Source organism: Oncorhynchus clarkii, unplaced genomic scaffold (assembly GCF_045791955.1).
Source record: "Oncorhynchus clarkii lewisi isolate Uvic-CL-2024 unplaced genomic scaffold, UVic_Ocla_1.0 unplaced_contig_1469_pilon_pilon, whole genome shotgun sequence".
Classification (NCBI taxonomy): domain Eukaryota; kingdom Metazoa; phylum Chordata; class Actinopteri; order Salmoniformes; family Salmonidae; genus Oncorhynchus; species Oncorhynchus clarkii.
The window spans coordinates 354,822-374,469 of record NW_027257951.1 but is presented as its reverse complement, the minus strand read 5'-3'; the positions used below and the strand labels follow the sequence as shown (position 1 = coordinate 374,469).

The 19,648-nt window shown below is 45.6% G+C and overlaps 1 protein-coding gene across 2 annotated transcripts in view; it reads left to right on the top strand.

The window, feature by feature from the left end:
• Nucleotides 1–19,648, top strand: part of LOC139394223 (wolframin-like) — a 37,483-nt gene extending 17,835 nt beyond the window's left edge. The window contains exons 5-20 of one of the 2 annotated variants that reach the window (XM_071142246.1): nt 2,940–3,113; nt 4,183–4,239; nt 4,655–4,773; nt 7,110–7,199; nt 7,406–7,651; nt 8,490–8,655; nt 8,742–8,854; nt 9,308–9,471; nt 10,539–10,776; nt 12,744–12,929; nt 13,888–14,004; nt 14,680–15,033; nt 15,749–15,835; nt 16,676–16,819; nt 16,991–17,543; nt 17,631–19,648. In XM_071142246.1, the coding sequence (XP_070998347.1) occupies nt 2,940–3,113; nt 4,183–4,239; nt 4,655–4,773; nt 7,110–7,199; nt 7,406–7,651; nt 8,490–8,655; nt 8,742–8,854; nt 9,308–9,471; nt 10,539–10,776; nt 12,744–12,929; nt 13,888–14,004; nt 14,680–15,033; nt 15,749–15,835; nt 16,676–16,819; nt 16,991–17,092 (2,357 nt within the window). In that variant the 3' untranslated portion in view covers nt 17,093–17,543; nt 17,631–19,648. The remainder of the gene's footprint in view (nt 1–2,939; nt 3,114–4,182; nt 4,240–4,654; nt 4,774–7,109; nt 7,200–7,405; nt 7,652–8,489; nt 8,656–8,741; nt 8,855–9,307; nt 9,472–10,538; nt 10,777–12,743; nt 12,930–13,887; nt 14,005–14,679; nt 15,034–15,748; nt 15,836–16,675; nt 16,820–16,990; nt 17,544–17,630) is intronic. The other variant, XM_071142247.1, reaches the window with a different exon arrangement.

The following is a 19,648-nucleotide window of genomic DNA, read 5'->3' as shown; positions in this document are numbered from 1 at the left end:
TCCCCATTTCTCCTTCTCCCAAATCCATTCAGCTGATGTTCTGAAAGAGCTGCAAAATCTGGACCCCTACAAATCAGCCGGGCTAGACAATCTGGACCCTTTCTTTCTAAAATTATCTGCCAAAATTGTTGCCACCCCTATTACTAGCCTGTTCAACCTCTCTTTCGTGTCGTCTGAGATTCCCAAAGATTGGAAAGCAGCTGCGGTCATCCCCCTCTTCAAAGGGGGGGACACTCTTGACCCAAACTGCTACAGACCTATATCTATCCTACCATGCCTTTCTAAGGTCTTCGAAAGCCAAGTCAACAAACAGATTACCGACCATTTTGAATCTCACCATACCTTCTCTGCTATGCAATCTGGTTTCAGAGCTGGTCATGGGTGCACCTCAGCCACGCTCAAGGTCCTAAACGATATCTTAACCGCCATCGATAAGAAACATTACTGTGCAGCCGTATTCATTGATCTGGCCAAGGCTTTCGACTCTGTCAATCACCACATCCTCATCGGCAGACTCAACAGCCTTGGTTTCTCAAATGATTGCCTCGCCTGGTTCACCAACTACTTCTCTGATAGAGTTCAGTGTGTCAAATCTGAGGGTCTGTTGTCCGGACCTCTGGCAGTCTCTATGGGGGTGCCACAGGGTTCAATTCTTGGACCGACTCTCTTCTCTGTATACATCAATGAGGTCGCTCTTGCTGCTGGTGAGTCTCTGATCCACCTCTACGCAGACGACACCATTCTGTATACTTCCGGCCCTTCTTTGGACACTGTGTTAACAACCCTCCAGGCAAGCTTCAATGCCATACAACTCTCCTTCCGTGGCCTCCAACTGCTCTTAAATACAAGTAAAACTAAATGCATGCTCTTCAACCGATCACTACCTGCACCTACCCGCCTGTCCAACATCACTACTCTGGACGGCTCTGACTTAGAATACGTGGACAACTACAAATACTTAGGTGTCTGGTTAGACTGTAAACTCTCCTTCCAGACCCATATCAAACATCTCCAATCCAAAGTTAAATCTAGAATTGGCTTCCTATTTCGCAACAAAGCATCCTTCACTCATGCTGCCAAACATACCCTTGTAAAACTGACCATCCTACCAATCCTCGACTTTGGCGATGTAATTTACAAAATAGCCTCCAATACCCTACTCAACAAACTGGATGCAGTCTATCACAGTGCAATCCGTTTTGTCACCAAAGCCCCATACACTACCCACCATTGCGACCTGTACGCTCTCGTTGGCTGGCCCTCGCTTCATACTCGTCGCCAAACCCACTGGCTCCATGTCATCTACAAGACCCTGCTAGGTAAAGTCCCCCCTTATCTCAGCTCGCTGGTCACCATAGCATCTCCCACCTGTAGCACACGCTCCAGCAGGTATATCTCTCTAGTCACCCCCAAAACCAATTCTTTCTTTGGCCGCCTCTCTTTCCAGTTCTCTGCTGCCAATGACTGGAACGAACTACAAAAATCTCTGAAACTGGAAACACTTATCTCCCTCACTAGCTTTAAGCACCAACTGTCAGAGCAGCTCACAGATTACTGCACCTGTACATAGCCCACATATAATTTAGCCCTATCAACTACCTCTTTCCCAACTGTATTTAATTTATTTATTTATTTTGCTCCTTTGCACCCCATTATTTTTATTTCTACTTTGCACATTCTTCCATTGCAAAACTACCATTCCAGTGTTTTACTTGCTATATTGTATTTACCTTGCCACCAAGGCCTTTTTTTGCCTTTACCTCCCTTCTCACCTCATTTGCTCACATTGTATATAGACTTGTTTATACTTTATTATTGACTGTATGTTTGTTTTACTCCATGTGTAACTCTGTGTTGTTGTATCTGTCGAACTGCTTTGCTTTATCTTGGCCAGGTCGCAATTGTAAATGAGAACTTGTTCTCAACTTGCCTACCTGGTTAAATAAAGGTAAAATAAAATAAAATAAATAAAAAACGTCCTGAATACCACCCTGTAGTTCACTGGTTACCCACGTCCTGAATACCATAGTCTAGTTCACTGGTTACCCACGTCCTCAATACCACCCTGTGGTTACACATGTCCTGAATACCACCCTATGGTTACCCACGTCCTGAATACCATTGTGTAGTTCACTCGTTACCCACGTCCTGAATATCACCCTTTAGTTCCCCTGGTTACCCACGTCCTGAATACCACCCTGTGGTTACCCACGTCCTGAATACCACCCTGTGGTTACCCACGTCCTGAATACCACCCTGTGGTTACCCACGTCCTGAATACCACCCCGTGGTTACCCACGTCCTCAATACCACCCCGTGGTTACCCATGTCCTCAATACCACCCTGTGGTTACCCACGTCCTCAATACCATCGTGTAGTTCACTGGTTACCCACATCCTCAATACCACCCTGTGGTTACCCACATCCTCAATACCACCCTACGGTTACCCACATCCTCAATACCACCCCGTGGTTACCCACGTCCTCAATACCACCCCGTGGTTACCCACATCCTCAATACCACCCCGTGGTTACCCACGTCCTCAATACCACCCCGTGGTTACCCACATCCTCAATACCACCCTGTGGTTACCCACGTCCTCAATACCACCCTGTGGTTACCCACGTCCTCAATACCACCCTGTGGTTACCCACGTCCTCAATACCACCCTGTGGTTACCCACGTCCTGAATACCACCCTGTGTGGTTCACTGGTTACCCACGTCCTGAATACCAGCCTGTAGTTACCCACATCCTGAATACCACCCTGTGTGGTTCACTGGTTACCGACGTCCTCAATACCACCCTGTGCAGTTCACTGGTTACCCACGTCCTGTGCGTGTGTGCGTGTGTGTGCGTGTGTGTGTGCGTGTGTGTGTGTGTGTTTACTCTACCTGTGTGTGTGCGTGTGTGTGTGTGTGTGTGTGTGAACCTCCCAGGTATCGGTGAAGATAATGAGGAGGAGGTGCGTCGTCTGTCGACAGAGAGCAGGTTTGAGCAGACGGTCCGGAAGGCGGCCATGATGATGTTCAGGAAGCTGAACCCCGGCAGGAAGGAGAAGATGGCGGTGTCTGAGATGATGGAGAACGTTGGACAGGTCAATGCTGTGCACGGTACGACACACACACACAATACTGGAAACACACACACACACCTGGGTGTACACACACACACACCTGGAAACACACACGCACGCACACACACACACACACACACACAATACTGGAAACACACACACACACCTGGATGTACACACACACACACCTGGAAACACGCACGCACGCACACACGCGCACACACACACACACACACACTCACCTGGATACACACACACACGCACGCACACACACACCTGGATACACACACACACACACCTGGATGTACACACACACACACACCTGGAAACTCACACACACGCACACACACACCTGGATACACACACACACACACACACACACACCTGGAAACACGCACGCACGCACACACACACACACACACACACACACCTGGATACACACACACACACACACACACCTGGATACACACTTAACCTTGAGCTCCACATCTCCCTGTTACTTTCTCTGGGAACAAGTTGGAGCTGATGAGTTTTGCAGTAAACTGGTAACTAACTAACTAACTAACTAACTAACTAACTAACTAACTACTACGTGAATTGCAACAGCACTAGGCTGCGTTCAAAACACATGTTGTATGCCGGTCCCAAAAATATTATTAAAACAATTCCACTATGTTTTCACCCTAAATATTATTAAAACAATTCCACTATGTTTTCATCCTAAATATTATTAAAATAATTCCACTATGTTTTCATCCTAAATATTATTAAAACAATTCCACTATGGTTTCATCCTAAATATTATTAAAACAATTCCACTATGGTTTCATCCTAAATATTATTAAAACAATTCCACTATGGTTTCATCCTAAATATTATTAAAACAATTCCACTATGTTTTCATCCTAAATATTATTAATACAATTCCACTATGGTTTCATCCTAAATATTATTAAAACAATTCCACTATGTTTTCATCCTAAATATTATTAAAACAATTCCACTATGTTTTCATCCTAAATATTATTAAAACATTCCACTATGTTTTCCGGAACGTTCTGTGTTGCACCTTTAAGTGTAAGTGACTCTGTAATGTCGGCCAACAGGTGGCGCCACCACGGACCAAACCCAGAAAGTCCTGGAGAACATGGTCACTGGAGAGAGTAAGTGGGAGTGGTGTTCTCAAGGAGAGAGAAGTGAAGATTTAATGTCTCATCTCTATCTCTGTCTCTATCTCTCCCTTTCTCTCTCTCTCTCTCTCTCCCTTTCTCTCTCTCTCTCTATCTCTCTCTCTCCCCTCTACCCCCTCTCCCCTCTACCCCTTTTCTCTCTATTTCTTCATCTCTTTCTCTCTCTCTCTCTCTCTCTCCCTTTCTCTCTCTCTCTATCTCTCTCTCTCTCTCCCCCCTCTCCCGCCTCTCTCTCTCCTCTCTCCCCTCTACCCCCTACTCTCTCTCTATCCCCTACCCCCCCCTCTCTCTCTCTCTCCCCCTCGTCTCTCTCTCTCTCTATCCCCCCCCCTCTCTCTCTCTCCCCCTCGTCTCTCTCTCTCTCTCTCTCTTCTCCCTCTCTATATAGCTGGTCAGTTTGTTGACTTGGATGACTTTGTAGAGATCACTAAGAGGTATACTCAGGGCATGGCCCCCAGCACCGGCTCTACCCAGAGCCAGGGCCCTGCACAAACCTCTGGAGAGAAGGTACAGCACTCACACACACACACACACACACACACACACACACACAGAGAGAGAGAGGTGAGCCAGGGCCCTGCACAAACCTCTGGAGAGAAGGTACAGCACTCACACACACACACAGAGAGAGAGGTGAGCCAGGGCCCTGCACAAACCTCTGGAGAGAAGGTACAGCACTCAAACACACACACACACACACACACACACACACACACACACACACACACACACACACACACACACACACACACACAGAGAGAGAGGTGAGCCAGGGCCCTGCACAAACCTCTGGAGAGAAGGTACAGCACTCACACACACACACACACACACACACACACACACAGAGAGAGAGGTGAGCCAGGGCCCTGCACAAACCTCTGGAGAGAAGGTACAGCACTCACACACACACACACACACACACACACACACACACACACACACACAGAGAGAGAGAGAGGTGAGCCAGGGCCCTGCACAAACCTCTGGAGAGAAGGTACAGCACTCACACACACACACACACTCACACAGAGTGAGTCAGAGCACAACAGGCCTCTTGGGAGAAACTACATCTAGTCAGCATCCTAAATGACACTACATCTAGTCAGCATCCTAAATGACACTACATCTAGTCAGCGTCCTAAATGACACTACATCTAGTCAGCGTCCTAAATGACACTACAGCTGGTCAGCGTCCTAAATGACACTACAGCTGGTCAGCATCCTAAATGACACTACATCTAGTCAGCATCCTAAATGACACTACATCTAGTCAGCATCCTAAATGACACTACATCTAGTCAGCATCCTAAATGAACACTACATCTAGTCAGCATCCTAAATGACACTACATCTAGTCAGCATCCTAAATGACACTACATCTAGTCAGCATCCTAAATGACACTACATCTAGTCAGCGTCCTAAATGACACTACATCTAGTCAGCGTCCTAAATGACACTACATCTGGTCAGCGTCCTAAATGACACTACATCTAGTCAGCGTCCTAAATGACACTACATCTAGTCAGCATCCTAAATGACACTACAGCTGGTCAGCATCCTAAATGACGCTACAGCTGGTCAGCATCCTAAATGAATCTACAGCTGGTCAGCATCCTAAATGAATCTACAGCTGGTCAGCATCCTAAATGACACTACAGCTGGTCAGCATCCTAAATGACACTACATCTAGTCAGCATCCTAAATGACACTACATCTAGTCAGCATCCTAAATGACCCTACAGCTGTTCAGCATCCTAAATGAACACTACAGCTGGTCAGCATCCTAAATGACACTACAGCTGGTCAGCATCCTAAATGAATCTACAGCTGGTCAGCATCCTAAATGACACTACAGCTGGTCAGCATCCTAAATGAATCTACAACTGGTCAGCATCCTAAATGACACTACATCTAGTCAGCATCCTAAATGACACTACATCTAGTCAGCATCCTAAATGACACTACATCTAGTCAGCATCCTAAATGACACTACATCTAGTCAGCATCCTAAATGACACTACATCTAGTCAGCATCCTAAATGACACTACATCTAGTCAGCATCCTAAATGAATCTACAGCTGGTCAGCATCCTAAATGAACACTACAGCTGGTCAGCATCCTAAATGACAGTACAGCTGTTCAGCATCCTAAATGACACTACATCTAGTCAGCATCCTAAATGACACTACAGCTGGTCAGCGTCCTAAATGAACACTACAGCTGGTCAGCATCCTAAATGAATCTACAGCTGGTCAGCATCCTAAATGACACTACAGCTGGTCAGCATCCTAAATGAATCTACAGCTGGTCAGCATCCTAAATGACACTACAGGTGGTCAGCATCCTAAATGAATCTACAGCTGGTCAGCATCCTAAATGACACTACATCTAGTCAGCATCCTAAATGAATCTACAGCTGGTCAGCATCCTAAATGACACTACATCTAGTCAGCATCCTAAATGACACTACAGCTGGTCAGCATCCTAAATGACACTACAGCTGGTCAGCATCCTAAATGACACTACAGCTGGTCAGCATCCTAAATGACACTACAGCTGGTCAGCATCCTAAATGACACTACAGCTGTCCAGCATCCTAAATGACACTACAGCTGTCCAGCATCCTAAATGAATCTACAGCTGGTCAGCATCCTAAATGAATCTACAGCTGGTCAGCATCCTAAATGAATCTACAGCTGGTCAGCATCCTAAATGACACTACAGCTGGTCAGCATCCTAAATGACACTACATCTAGTCAGCATCCTAAATGACACTACATCTGTTGTGTGTGTGTTCCTATTGTGTGTGTGTTCCTGTTGTGTGTGTGCGTTGTACATTAGCAGAGTGGCCTGGTCCCCAAGAAGCCTCAGAAGGGAGTGTGGGGGATGGGTCGGAGTGACATGTTGATGGACACCAGACGACACTTCCTGGTTAGTATGACATTACATCCAATCAGCTAACATCTCTTCAAAATTGATTCAAATACTCACCCATCCCTCACCCCTACCACTCCCTCCATAACCATTACTCCCTCCCTCACCCCTCTCCCCTCCTCCCCTCTCCCTTTCTCCCTCACTCCCTCACCCCTCCCTCCTTCCTCTCTCCTCTCTCACCCGTCCTCCCTCTCCATCTCCAGGTGTTGCAGTACCCTATCACTGCGGTCATCGAGGTGAAGGATCAGCTCATTGATTGGGCGTCTCGCGCCGGCGTCCAATGGCTGAGCACGGTGATCCCCACGCACCACGTCAATGCGCTCATCTTCTTCTTCATCATCAGTAATCTGACTGTTGACCTGTTTGCCTTCTTCATCCCACTCCTCGTCTTCTACCTCTCCTTCATCTCCATGGTGATCTGCACGCTACGCATCTTCCAGAGCAGCAAGGTAGAGCTCAGCTAACATTACCCTCTCCTCTCCTCAAACTAACATTAACCTCTCCTCTCCTCAAACTAACATTACCCTCTCCTCTCCTCAAACTAACATTACCCTCTCCTCTCCTCAAACTAACATTACCCTCTCCTCTCCTCTCCTCAAACTAACATTACCCTCTCCTCAAACTAACATTACCCTCTCCTCTCCTCTCCTCAAACTAACATTACCCTCTCCTCTCCTCAAACTAACATTACCCTCTCCTCAAACTAACATTACCCTCTCCTCAAACTAACATTACCCTCTCCTCTCCTCAAACTAACATTACCCTCTCCTCTCCTTTCCTCTCCTCTCCTTTCCTCTACTCTCCTCTCCTTTCCTCTCCTCTTCTCAAACTAACATTACCCTCTCCTCAAACTAACATTACCCTCTCCTCAAACTAACATTACCCTCTCCTCAAACTAACATTGCCCTCTCCTCAAACTAACATTACCCTCTCCTCAAACTAACATTACCCTCTCCTCTCCTCAAACTAACATGACCCTCTCCTCAAACTAACATTACCCTTTCCTCTCCTCTTCCTGCTCCTCCTCCTCCTCCTCCTCCTCCTCCTCTCCAGGCGTGGGAGAACTTCAGTGCCCTAACAACCCTGCTGACCAGGTTTGAGCCTGGCCTGGACGTGGAGCAAGCAGAGTCTAACACTCACCTCTCCGCAAACTAACATTACCCTCTCCTCTCCTCAAACTAACATTACACTCTCCTCTCTTCTCTTCTCCTTAAAACTAACATTACACTCTCCTCTCCTCCTCTTCCTCTTCTTCCTCTTCCTCTCCCTTCTCCTCTTCCTCTCCAGGCGTGGGAGAACTTCAGTGCCCTAACAACCCTGCTGACCAGGTTTGAGCCTGGCCTGGACGTGGAGCAAGCAGAGTCTAACTTTGGCTGGAACAATCTAGAACCCTACCTCTACTTCCTGATATCGGTGTTCTTCATCGTCTTCTCCTTCCCCGTCGCTGATAAAGGTGTGTGTGTGTGTGTGTGTGTGTGTGTGTGTGTGTGTAGTGTGTAGTGTGTCTATAAGAGGCTAACCAGTGTGTCTGTGTTATAGGATGGATCCCCTGCTCGGAGCTGTCCACAGTAGCCATCTTGTTCACGGTGGTCAGCTACAAGAGCCTGAGTCCCTCGGGCGCCACCTACGCCAAACGGGCGCTCATCACTGAGGTCAGACACAGGCCAAACAGCACCCTAATCCCAATATAGGCACCCTAATCCCTATATACTAGTGACCAGAGCCCTATTCCCTAAATAGTGTACTACTAGTGACCAGAGTCCTATTCCCAATATAGTGCACTACTTTAGACCAGAGCCCTATTCCCTATATAGTGCACCACTTTAGACCAGAGCCCTATGGCACCCTATTCCCTATATAGTGCACTACTTTAGACCAGAGCCCTATTCCCTATATAGTGCACTACTTTAGACCAGAGCCCTATGGCACCCTATTCCCTATATAGTGCACTACTTTAGACCAGAGCCCTATTCCCTATATAGTGCACCACTTTAGACCAGAGCCCTATGGCACCCTATTCCCTATATAGTGCACTACTTTAGACCAGAGACCATATATATTATAACACGTATTACTGCTGGTCCTGTGTCTGGTTCTGTCTGTAGGTGGCAACGTCTTTGTGTTCCCTGACCAGTCTCCTGCCCCAGAGTGCTGTTCTGCTGAGGATGCTGAGCCACACCTTCACCACCCTGCCACTAGGGGACTCAGTGGTGATGAAGATCAGTCTGCCCTGCCTGCTAGACCTCTACCTCTACTTCCTGTTCTTCAGGTCAGTACTTCTACTTCCTGTTCTTCAGGTCAGGACCTCTATCTCTACTTCCTGTTCTTCAGGTCAGTACCTCTACTTCCTGTTCTTCAGGTCAGTACCTCTACTTCCAGTTCTACAGGTCAGTATCTCTACCTCTACTTCCTGTTCTTCAGGTCAGTACCTCTACTTCCTGTTCTTCAGGTCAGTACCTCTACCTCTACTTCCTGTTCTTCAGGTCAGTACCTCTACCTCTACTTCCTGTTCTTCAGGTCAGTACCTCTACCTCTACTTCCTGTTCTTCAGGTCAGTACCTCTACCTCTACTTCCTGTTCTTCAGGTCAGTACCTCTACCTCTACTTCCTGTTCTTCAGGTGAGCACTATGGAATATGGCGTTAGTTAGCCTAGCGGCTGGACTCTTGGTCCATCAACCAAAAGGTAGCTGGATCGAATCCCTGAGCTGACGACAAGTTGAAAAATCTGTTGACGTGTCCTTGAGCAAGGCATCCCTACCTGCTCCTGGAAGTCTCTCTGAATGTCTGCTAAGTGGAAAATAGATAAATGGAGTCACATCTGCTGTGTGTTCGACAAGGGCAAGGTTTGTGAACGTTCACATTCCATGTGAGCTTTCTACTCCATATAGGAAGAGTAGCGAAGTCATTTTCCGTTAGAATGTTGTCCCTGAAAAGCCTAAGTCATCCAGGCATAAATATACTGTAAAGCCTAAGTCATCCAGGCATAAATATACTGTTTGAGGCTTCACCGTAACATGTTGGTTTCTCATCCCCCCTCTCCTCACCACCCACCCATCCCTCCTCTCCTCTCCTCTCCTCTCCTCCCTCTCCTCACCACCCATCCCTCCTCTCCTCTCCTCCCTCTCCTCACCACCCATTCCTCCTCTTCTCTCCTCTCCTCTCCTCTCCTCACCACCCACCCCTCCTCTCCTCTCCTCTCCTCACCACCCCTTCCTCCTCTCCTGTCCTCACCACCCCTACTCCCCCCTCTCTCCTCTCCTCCTCCCTCCCCCTCCTCACCACCCCTCCTCTCCTCCCTCTCCCTCCTATCCCCCCCCCTCCCTCTCCTCCCCCAGTATGGCTAGGCAGCGTGGTTTCCGTGGGACCTACTGTTTCCTGGTCCCCTACTTGGTCTGCTTCCTGTGGTGTGAGTTCTCTGTGGTGTTGCTCCAAAACTCTTCCCCCGTGGGACTCATCCGGACCTGCGTTGGCTACTTCCTGTTCCTGTTTGCCTTGCCCGTGCTGGCCGTAGGGCTGGCCGCCATGGTCCTCATCCAGCTGGTCAAATGGTTCCTGGAGCTGGAGCTCACCAAGGTGATGATTGGTCGGCAGTTTTAAAGAGACATGCACGCAGTACATACAGTTTAAAAACACGATGGGGATTGTTTCTGTTGTGATCCCAAATGGCCATAACTTTATTCTCCATTTGCATTTGTTTCATTTAGTGAGGTCAGTTTACAAAATACACAAATCAAAACACTATAATGCCACTATAATGCCACTATAATACCACTATAATGCCACTATAATATCACTATAATACCACTATAATACCACTATAATGCCACTATAATATCACTATAATACCACTATAATACCACTGTAATGCCACAATGTCACTATAATGCCACTATAATACCACTATAATACCACTATAATACCACTATAATACCACTATAATACCACTATAATGCCACTATAATACCACTATAATACCACTACTACCACTATAATGCCACTATAATACCACTATAATACCACTACTACCACTATAATGCCGCTATAATACCACTATAATGCCACTATAATACCACTATAATACCACTACTACCACTATAATGCCACTGTAATACCACTATAATACCACTACTACCACTATAATACCACTATAATACCACTATAATACCACTGTAATGCCACAATGTCACTATAATACCACTATAATACCACTATAATACCACTATAATGCCACTATAATGCCACGATAATACCACTATAATACCACTATAATGCCACTATAATGCCACTATAATACCACTATAATACCACTATAATACCACTAATACCACTATAATACCACTAATACCACTATAATACCACTACAATACCACTATAATACCACTATAATACCACTATAATACCACTGTAATGCCACAATGTCACTATAATACCACTATAATGCCACTATAATACCACTATAATGCCACTATAATACCACTATAATGCCACTATAATACCACTATAATGCCACTATAATACCACGATAATACCACTATAATACCACTATAATACCACTATAATGCCACTATAATACCACTAATACCACTATAATACCACTATAATACCACTATAATACCAATATAATGCCACTATAATGCCACTATAATACCACTATAATGCCACTATGTCACTATAATACCACTATAATGCCACTATAATACCACTATAATGCCACTATAATACCACTATAATGCCACTATAATACCACTATAATACCACTACTACCACTATAATACCACTATAATACCACTAATACCACTACAATACCACTATAATACCACTGTAATGCCACAATGTCACTATAATACCACTATAATGCCACTATAATACCACTATAATGCCACTATAATACCACTATAATACCACTATAATACCACTATAATGCCACTATAATACTACTATAATACCACTATAATACCACTATAATGCCACTATAATACCACTAATACCACTATAATACCACTATAATATCACTGTAATACCACTATAATGCCCCTATAATACCACTATAATACCACTATAATACCACTATAATGCCACTATAATGCCCCTATAATACCACTATAATACCACTATAATACCACTATAATACCACTATAATACCACTATAATACCACTAATACCACTATAATACCCCTATAATACCACTATAATACCACTATAATACCACTATAATACAACTATAATACCACTATAATACCACTAATACCAATATAATACCACTATAATACCACTAATACCACTATAATACCACTAATACCAATATAATACCACTATAATACCACTAATACCACTATAATACCACTATAATGCCACTATAATACCACTAATACCACTATAATACCACTATAATATCACTATAATACCACTATAATGCCCCTATAATACCACTATAATACCACTATAATGCCACTAATACCACTATAATACCACTATAATACCACTATAATACCACTATAATGTCCACATTGCGTTGGGTCAATAAAGTTTTGTTCTGTCAGATGATTGTGACGCTGGCCGTGTGCGCGGTGCCGGTGACACTGAGGCTGTGGACGCGCTTCGGCCTGTCTCTCATGGACGTGTTCCACTCCATGTCGCAACGCGGCGCCGTCAAGCTCATCCTGTGCTGCGTCACCATGGTGATGCTGTTCTTCTGGATGTACGTGTACCACTCCGAGGGACTGCAGGTAAAGAGGAAGGGAGGAAGGGGCTTTGTACTGGATGGGACCGTAACTGGGGCTGTACTTGGCTTTGTACTGGATGGGACCGTAACTGGGGCTGTACTTGGCTTTGTACTGGATGGGACGGTAACTGGGGCTGTACTTGGCTTTGTACTGGATGGTAACTGGGGCTGTACTTGGCTTTGTACTGGATGGTAACTGGGGCTGTACTTGGCTTTGTACTGGATGGTAACTGGGGCTGTACTTGGCTTTGTACTGGGTGGGATGGTAACTGGGGCTGTACTTGGCTTTGTACTGGGTGGGATGGTAACTGGGGCTGTACTTGGCTTTGTACTGGATGGTAACTGGGGCTGTACTTGGCTTTGTACTGGATGGGATGGTAGCTGGGGCTGTACTTGGCTTTGTACTGGATGGGATGGTAACTGGGGCTGTACTTGGCTTTGTACTGGATGGGACCGTAACTGGGGCTGTACTTGGCTTTGTACTGGATGGTAACTGGGGCTGTACTTGGCTTTGTACTGGATGGGACCGTAACTGTGGCTGTACTTGGCTTTGTACTGGATGGGACCGTAACTGGGGCTGTACTTGGCTTTGTACTGGATGGTAACTGGGGCTGTACTTGGCTTTGTACTGGATGGTAACTGGGGCTGTACTTGGCTTTGTACTGGATGGTAACTGGGGCTGTACTTGGCTTTGTACTGGATGGTAACTGGGGCTGTACTTGGCTTTGTACTGGATGGTAACTGGGGCTGTACTTGGCTTTGTACTGGATGGTAACTGGGGCTGTACTTGGCTTTGTACTGGATGGTAACTGGGGCTGTACTTGGCTTTGTACTGGAAAGTGTGTAGAGATGCACTCCACTGATTTAATTCAATTACATTTTTGATTTGATTTAATTACATATTTGATTTAATTGTATTTAACCTTTAGTTGTATTTAATGAAATGCAATGTTGATGTTTAGGGGTATAACTCTACGTTGACCTGGAGACAGTACGGGCAGCTGTGTGGTCCTCCTGCCTGGAAGGTGAAAGGTGTGGCTCAGACACAGATCTTCTGTACACACCTGGACGGACACCAGGTACATTACTTAAACACTCTGACACCAGGTACACTCTGACACCAGGTACATCACTTAAACACTCTGACACCAGGTACACTCTGACACCAGGTACATCACTTAAACACTCTGACACCAGGTACACTCTGACACCAGGTACATCACTTAAACACTCTGACACCAGGTACACTCTGACACCAGGTACATCACTTAAACACTCTGACACCAGGTACACTCTGACACCAGGTACATCACTTAAACACTCTGACACCAGGTACACTCTGACACCAGGTACATCACTTAAACACTCTGACACCAGGTACACTCTGACACCAGGTACATCACTTAAACACTCTGACACCAGGTACACTCTGACACCAGGTACATCACTTAAACACTCTGACACCAGGTACACTCTGACACCAGGTACATCACTTAAACACTCTGACACCAGGTACACTCTGACACCAGGTACATCACTTAAACACTCTGACACCAGGTACACTCTGACACCAGGTACATCACTTAAACACTCTGACACCAGGTACACTCTGACACCAGGTACATCACTTAAACACTCTGACACCAGGTACATCACTTAAACACTCTGACACCAGCTATACTGTATGTAAAGGGAATATTGTGCCATTTTCAACAAAAACCTTTTTAATTTTTTTATTTTAAAATAATTTCCAGGTGACGTGGACCGGGAGGTTCAGGCAGGTGCGTGTAGCGGAAACTGAGAACGGAGCCCAGTCCGTCATCAACCTGCTGCCGGTGTTCATGGGAGATTGGTTACGCTGTCTTTACGGAGAGACCTATCCTAAATGTGACCCGCTGCGGAACAACTCTACCAACCCCCCCGACGCCACGGCAACCGTCGCTAATGCTAACCTCACCGCCGCCGACTACGCCAACGCCACAGTGCTTGGCGTTGCCGTGCCGACGGCCGTCCTCCTCCGGCAGCAGGAAGAGGAGGAGCTGTGTGTGATCAAGGCTTTGGCCAAACACACGTGTCACGTGAAGCGATACGACAGCTATGTGTTGGAGGTAAGAGATACAGGCAACGTTTACGTTTTTTAGCCTGGCTTTTACATTTACATTTTTAGTCATTTAACAGACGCTCTTCTCCGGAGCGACTTACAGTATTGAGTGTATATTTTTTTCATCCTTTTTCATACTGCTCACCCCGCGGGAATCGAACTCACTTCCTGGTGTTGCAAGCGCCATGTTCTACCCGCTGGGCCCCAAGGGACCAGTAATAGTTGTAGATATACTCTGTTGTACCCTCTGGGCCCCACGGGACCAGTAATAGTTGTAGATATACTCTGTTCTACCCTCTGGGCCCCAAGGGACCAGTAATAGTTGTAGATATACTCTGTTCTACCCGCTGGGCCCCACGGGACCAGTAATAGTTGTAGATATACTCTGTTGTACCCGCTGGGCCCCACGGGACCAGTAATAGTTGTAGATATACTCTGTTCTACCCTCTGGGCTCCAAGGGACCAGTAATAGTTGTAGATATACTCTGTTGTACCCGCTGGGCCCCAAGGGACCAATAATAGTTGTAGATATGCTCTGTTCTACACGCTGGGCCCCAAGGGACCGGGACCTTTATTCAGTTTAGTTAGTAACTTTAGTAATTGAGTTGTAGATATACTCTGTGTTTTATGGTCTGTTATTTATCCACTTTTACTTCTTTTAATTTTATTGTAGTACATAAATTAATTTTATGTACTATAATTAAAGTTTGATTTGATTTGAGGTGGGCGTGGGGATGCCCGAGGAAGACGGGGTTCCAGAGGACCGGGCCAGAGACATCAAACTGGTGGCCAGTCATGAGTTCAGACAGGTAAACCCTGTTCCTTTAGGTACTCATAGAACCATGTTCTAACGATGATCATTATTAACCTATTGCTGTTGGTGTTGTCCAAAGCCATGTATTGACAGAGTTTGGCCTTTTCATAGTGCACAAACCTCACTGTCCTTACACTCTAAATACACGACTCTGTTGTTATCTCGGTGTTCTCATTAAATAACGTTACATTAAAATGATTAATAACCTATTAAAAAAACTGGGGTCTCCCGAATGTAAAATGTATGCATGCATTTGCTAAAAGGCCGAAATTATTATGCGAAATGATGAAGCTGTTGGTGTTGTCTAGGTGTTGCTGCCATTATGATTATCCTAAATGATGAAGCTGTTGGTGTTGTCTAGGTGTTGCTGCCATTATGATTATCCTAAATGATGAAGCTGTTGGTGTTGTCTAGGTGTTGCTGCTATTATGATAATCCTAAATGATGAAGCTGTTGGTGTTGTCTAGGTGTTGCTGCTATTACGATTATCCTAAATGATGAAGCTGTTGGTGTTGTCTAGGTGTTGCTGCTATTATGATTATCCTAAATGGCTAAATGATGAAGCTGTTGGTGTTGTCTAGGTGTTGCTGCTATTATGATGATCCTAAATGATGAAGCTGTTGGTGTTGTCTAGGTGTTGCTGCTATATTGATTATCCTAAATGATGAAGCTGTTGGTGTTGTCTAGGTGTTGCTGCTATTATGATTATCCTAAATGATGACGCTGTTGGTGTTGCTGCTATTATGATAATCCTAAATGATGACGCTGTTGGTGTTGTCTAGGTGTTGCTGCTATAATGATTATCCTAAATGATGAAGCTGTTGGTGTTGTCTAGGTGTTGCTGCGCCTGCAGCCCGGCAGCCTGGTGGAGTTCAGCACTACGTTGGAGGGTCGTCTGGGGGGCCAGGTCCCGTCCTTCGAGCTGAAGGCCATCTACTGTCTGGACTGTGACTCCTCCCTTCTGACCGCTGCCGGACAGGTAACATATAGTGCCATTTAGCAGATAATTCTATCCGGAGACACTTAGTCATGCTCGCATACATTTTACACATGGGAGGCCCCGGGAATCGAACCCACTATCCTAGCTTTAGCAAGCTCCTGTTGCAACTGCCTTACAGAGGACCATGTGTCTGTACTTTCCTCTCTGCAGGTGAAGATCGAGAGAGACTGGAGACGGACCACCCTCAACTCTGTCAAGTTCGCGTTCGACTTCTTCTTCTCTCCCTTCCTCTCGGCACGTATCGACGTGTGACAGGACGAGAAAGGAGAGAGATGTTGTGCCGGGGTGAAAAATACAAAGAGGAATAGATGGATAGAAGGATTTCATTTCAATACAACTTTATTTTTGTCCTGGAATGTTTTAATGTGTACAATAGTTTGTCTTGGACCTTGTCCCCCCCCCTTCCTGTCCTTAAGGATCAACGTGTGACCAACTAGTGGTGGAAGAGACAGTGGCAGTCATTTTTCAAAATGGACTTGGGGGGGAAAAAATAGGAAATGGATGAATGAAGGAATTCAATTCAATACAACTTCATTTGTAGAGCAACTTTGTGATTAAAGGGATGGGTTGATGGACGGAGGCGTGAAAAGGGGCGTGTCTCTGGTTGGAACACCCGAAGGGAACGGTTGCTACAGTTACACACAGTTGCTGCTGTGTTCTCTTCTGGAAGCCATTTTGTAATTATTCGTTTTCTTTTCAAGAGGTGGCTCGTTACCACGGCAACAACTTTCTACTCAGTCACCGGATACATTCACTGCACTGTCTTACAACTGGTCATTTTATTCATGAGGTGGCTCGTTACCACGGCAACGAGCTGCGGGCAAGCGTTTTTTTACGACAGGAATGGATGGTTGGGTCAGATTGTATCTAATCGGGCAGAGACACCCGGAGAGCTAAAATCAAACGAGGAAGTGGGTCGTCTTTAAACTGCAGTAACCTGAATGTATTTCCACTGGAGCTGTCGTTTCTCAGTGGGAAACAGTTCACAAATAGCGTAGAGTGGTCTTTTTTAAAACGGGGATAACTGAAGGAAGACCCTAGGGAATCATGGTGAATGAAGATTTCAGAGGAACAGTCCTTTCAAATACAGTATTAAGAGTTGTGTATTTAACTGTCTTAGGAACACAGTGATGACTTGTGTATGTAGAATATGTAGCATATCTATGTATCTATATAGTACTACAACTACGTTATGTATGTATGTATGTATGTATGTATTTGCAGTGGTTTATCTGAAATGTAGCACTTAGTAACTTTTGGATGTTTCCCAGCTAGCACACAACGTTCTGAAAACCATATGTTAACCCGAGTGGTGCTGCGGTTTAAAGGCACAGCGTCGCAGCGCTATAGAGGCGTCACTACAGACCCTGGTTCGATCCGGGGCCTCTACCACAACCGGCCGTTATCGTGAAGTCCCATAGGGCGGCGCACAATTGTCCCAGCGTCGTCCGGGGTTTAGCCGGGGTTTAGCCGGGGTTTGGCCCGGGGTTTAGCCGGGGTTTGGCCCGGGGTTTAGCCGGGGTTTGGCCGGGGTTTGGCCGGGGTTTAGCCGGGGTTTGGCCGGGGTTTAGCCGGGGTTTGGCCTGGGGTAGGCCGTCAATGTAAAATAATAATTAGTTCTTCAGTGACTTGCCCAGTTAAAGAAAGGAAAGGAGAACATCATAGAGCTTGTTCCCTACACAGTGCACTATGACATCACATCTATGTCACCAATAGAGCCCTGTTCCCTACACAGTGCACTATGACATCACATCTATGTCACCAATAGAACCCTGTTCCCTACACAGTGCACTATGACATCACATCTATGTCACCAATAGAACCCTCTTCCCTACACAGTGCACTACTTGGTGAGAGTGTGTTTGTTCCTGGGGGTTATATTGCATACAACTTTCCAATGACGTTTGCTCACGGTTCTATATAAATTAATGTTCTCAAATTTGTTCAGAGAACGTTAAGAAACAACGTTCTTCTTTTGGGAATGCCAGTTCTTCAGGCAGGAAATCCTGGGAATTGAATTGAAAGTTACTTGAATTTTACAACCTTACACACAGATATAGACTACAATAACAACAACAACAACAACCATGACATGTTCAAACACGTCTTTGAGAAACTGAAACACGTTTTTTTAAAATCTATATTTGGTCCTCTCCCTGGCCCAGTGTGAGGTATCAGCTATCCGTTAGCCCTGAGTCTCAGTTTCACTGTCTGTTCCACTCAGTCACAGCTTAGGTTTGTGTGTTGTAGTTTTGGCCCCGTTCACACTCAGGTTCTGCCAACTGATCTACAACACATTGGACACAATGGTTGTGATCAGATTTATTTTTTGTGATGCAATGAAGAGTTTGTTGCAGATCCATTGAGCGGTGTCTCCACACGCTTGTGTAGTTTATTTCTGTGCAGAAAAACTCTGATACAACTGGCATCCCAACCGTTGTGGCAAATGTGTTGTACGTCAGTTGTATACGGAGCGGGGCCATTGTCACGACTTCCGCCGAAGTTGGTCCCTCTCCTTGTTCGGGCGGCGTTCGGCGGTCGACGTCACCGGCCTTCTAGCCATCGCCGATCCACCTTTTTTGATTTTCCATTTGTTTTGTCTTGTCTTCCCTGGTTTCAATTCCATCAATTACATGTTGTGTATTTAACCCTCTGCCCCCCCCCCCCCCCCCATGTCCTTGTCCGGAATTGTTGATTGTAAAAGTTTGTGCACGTTATGTCTGGCGTGGGTTTCGTCCCCATTGTATTTATTTATTGTTTTTGTTCACAATGATTTGTATTATTAAACTGCACCGTTGTAACACAGTC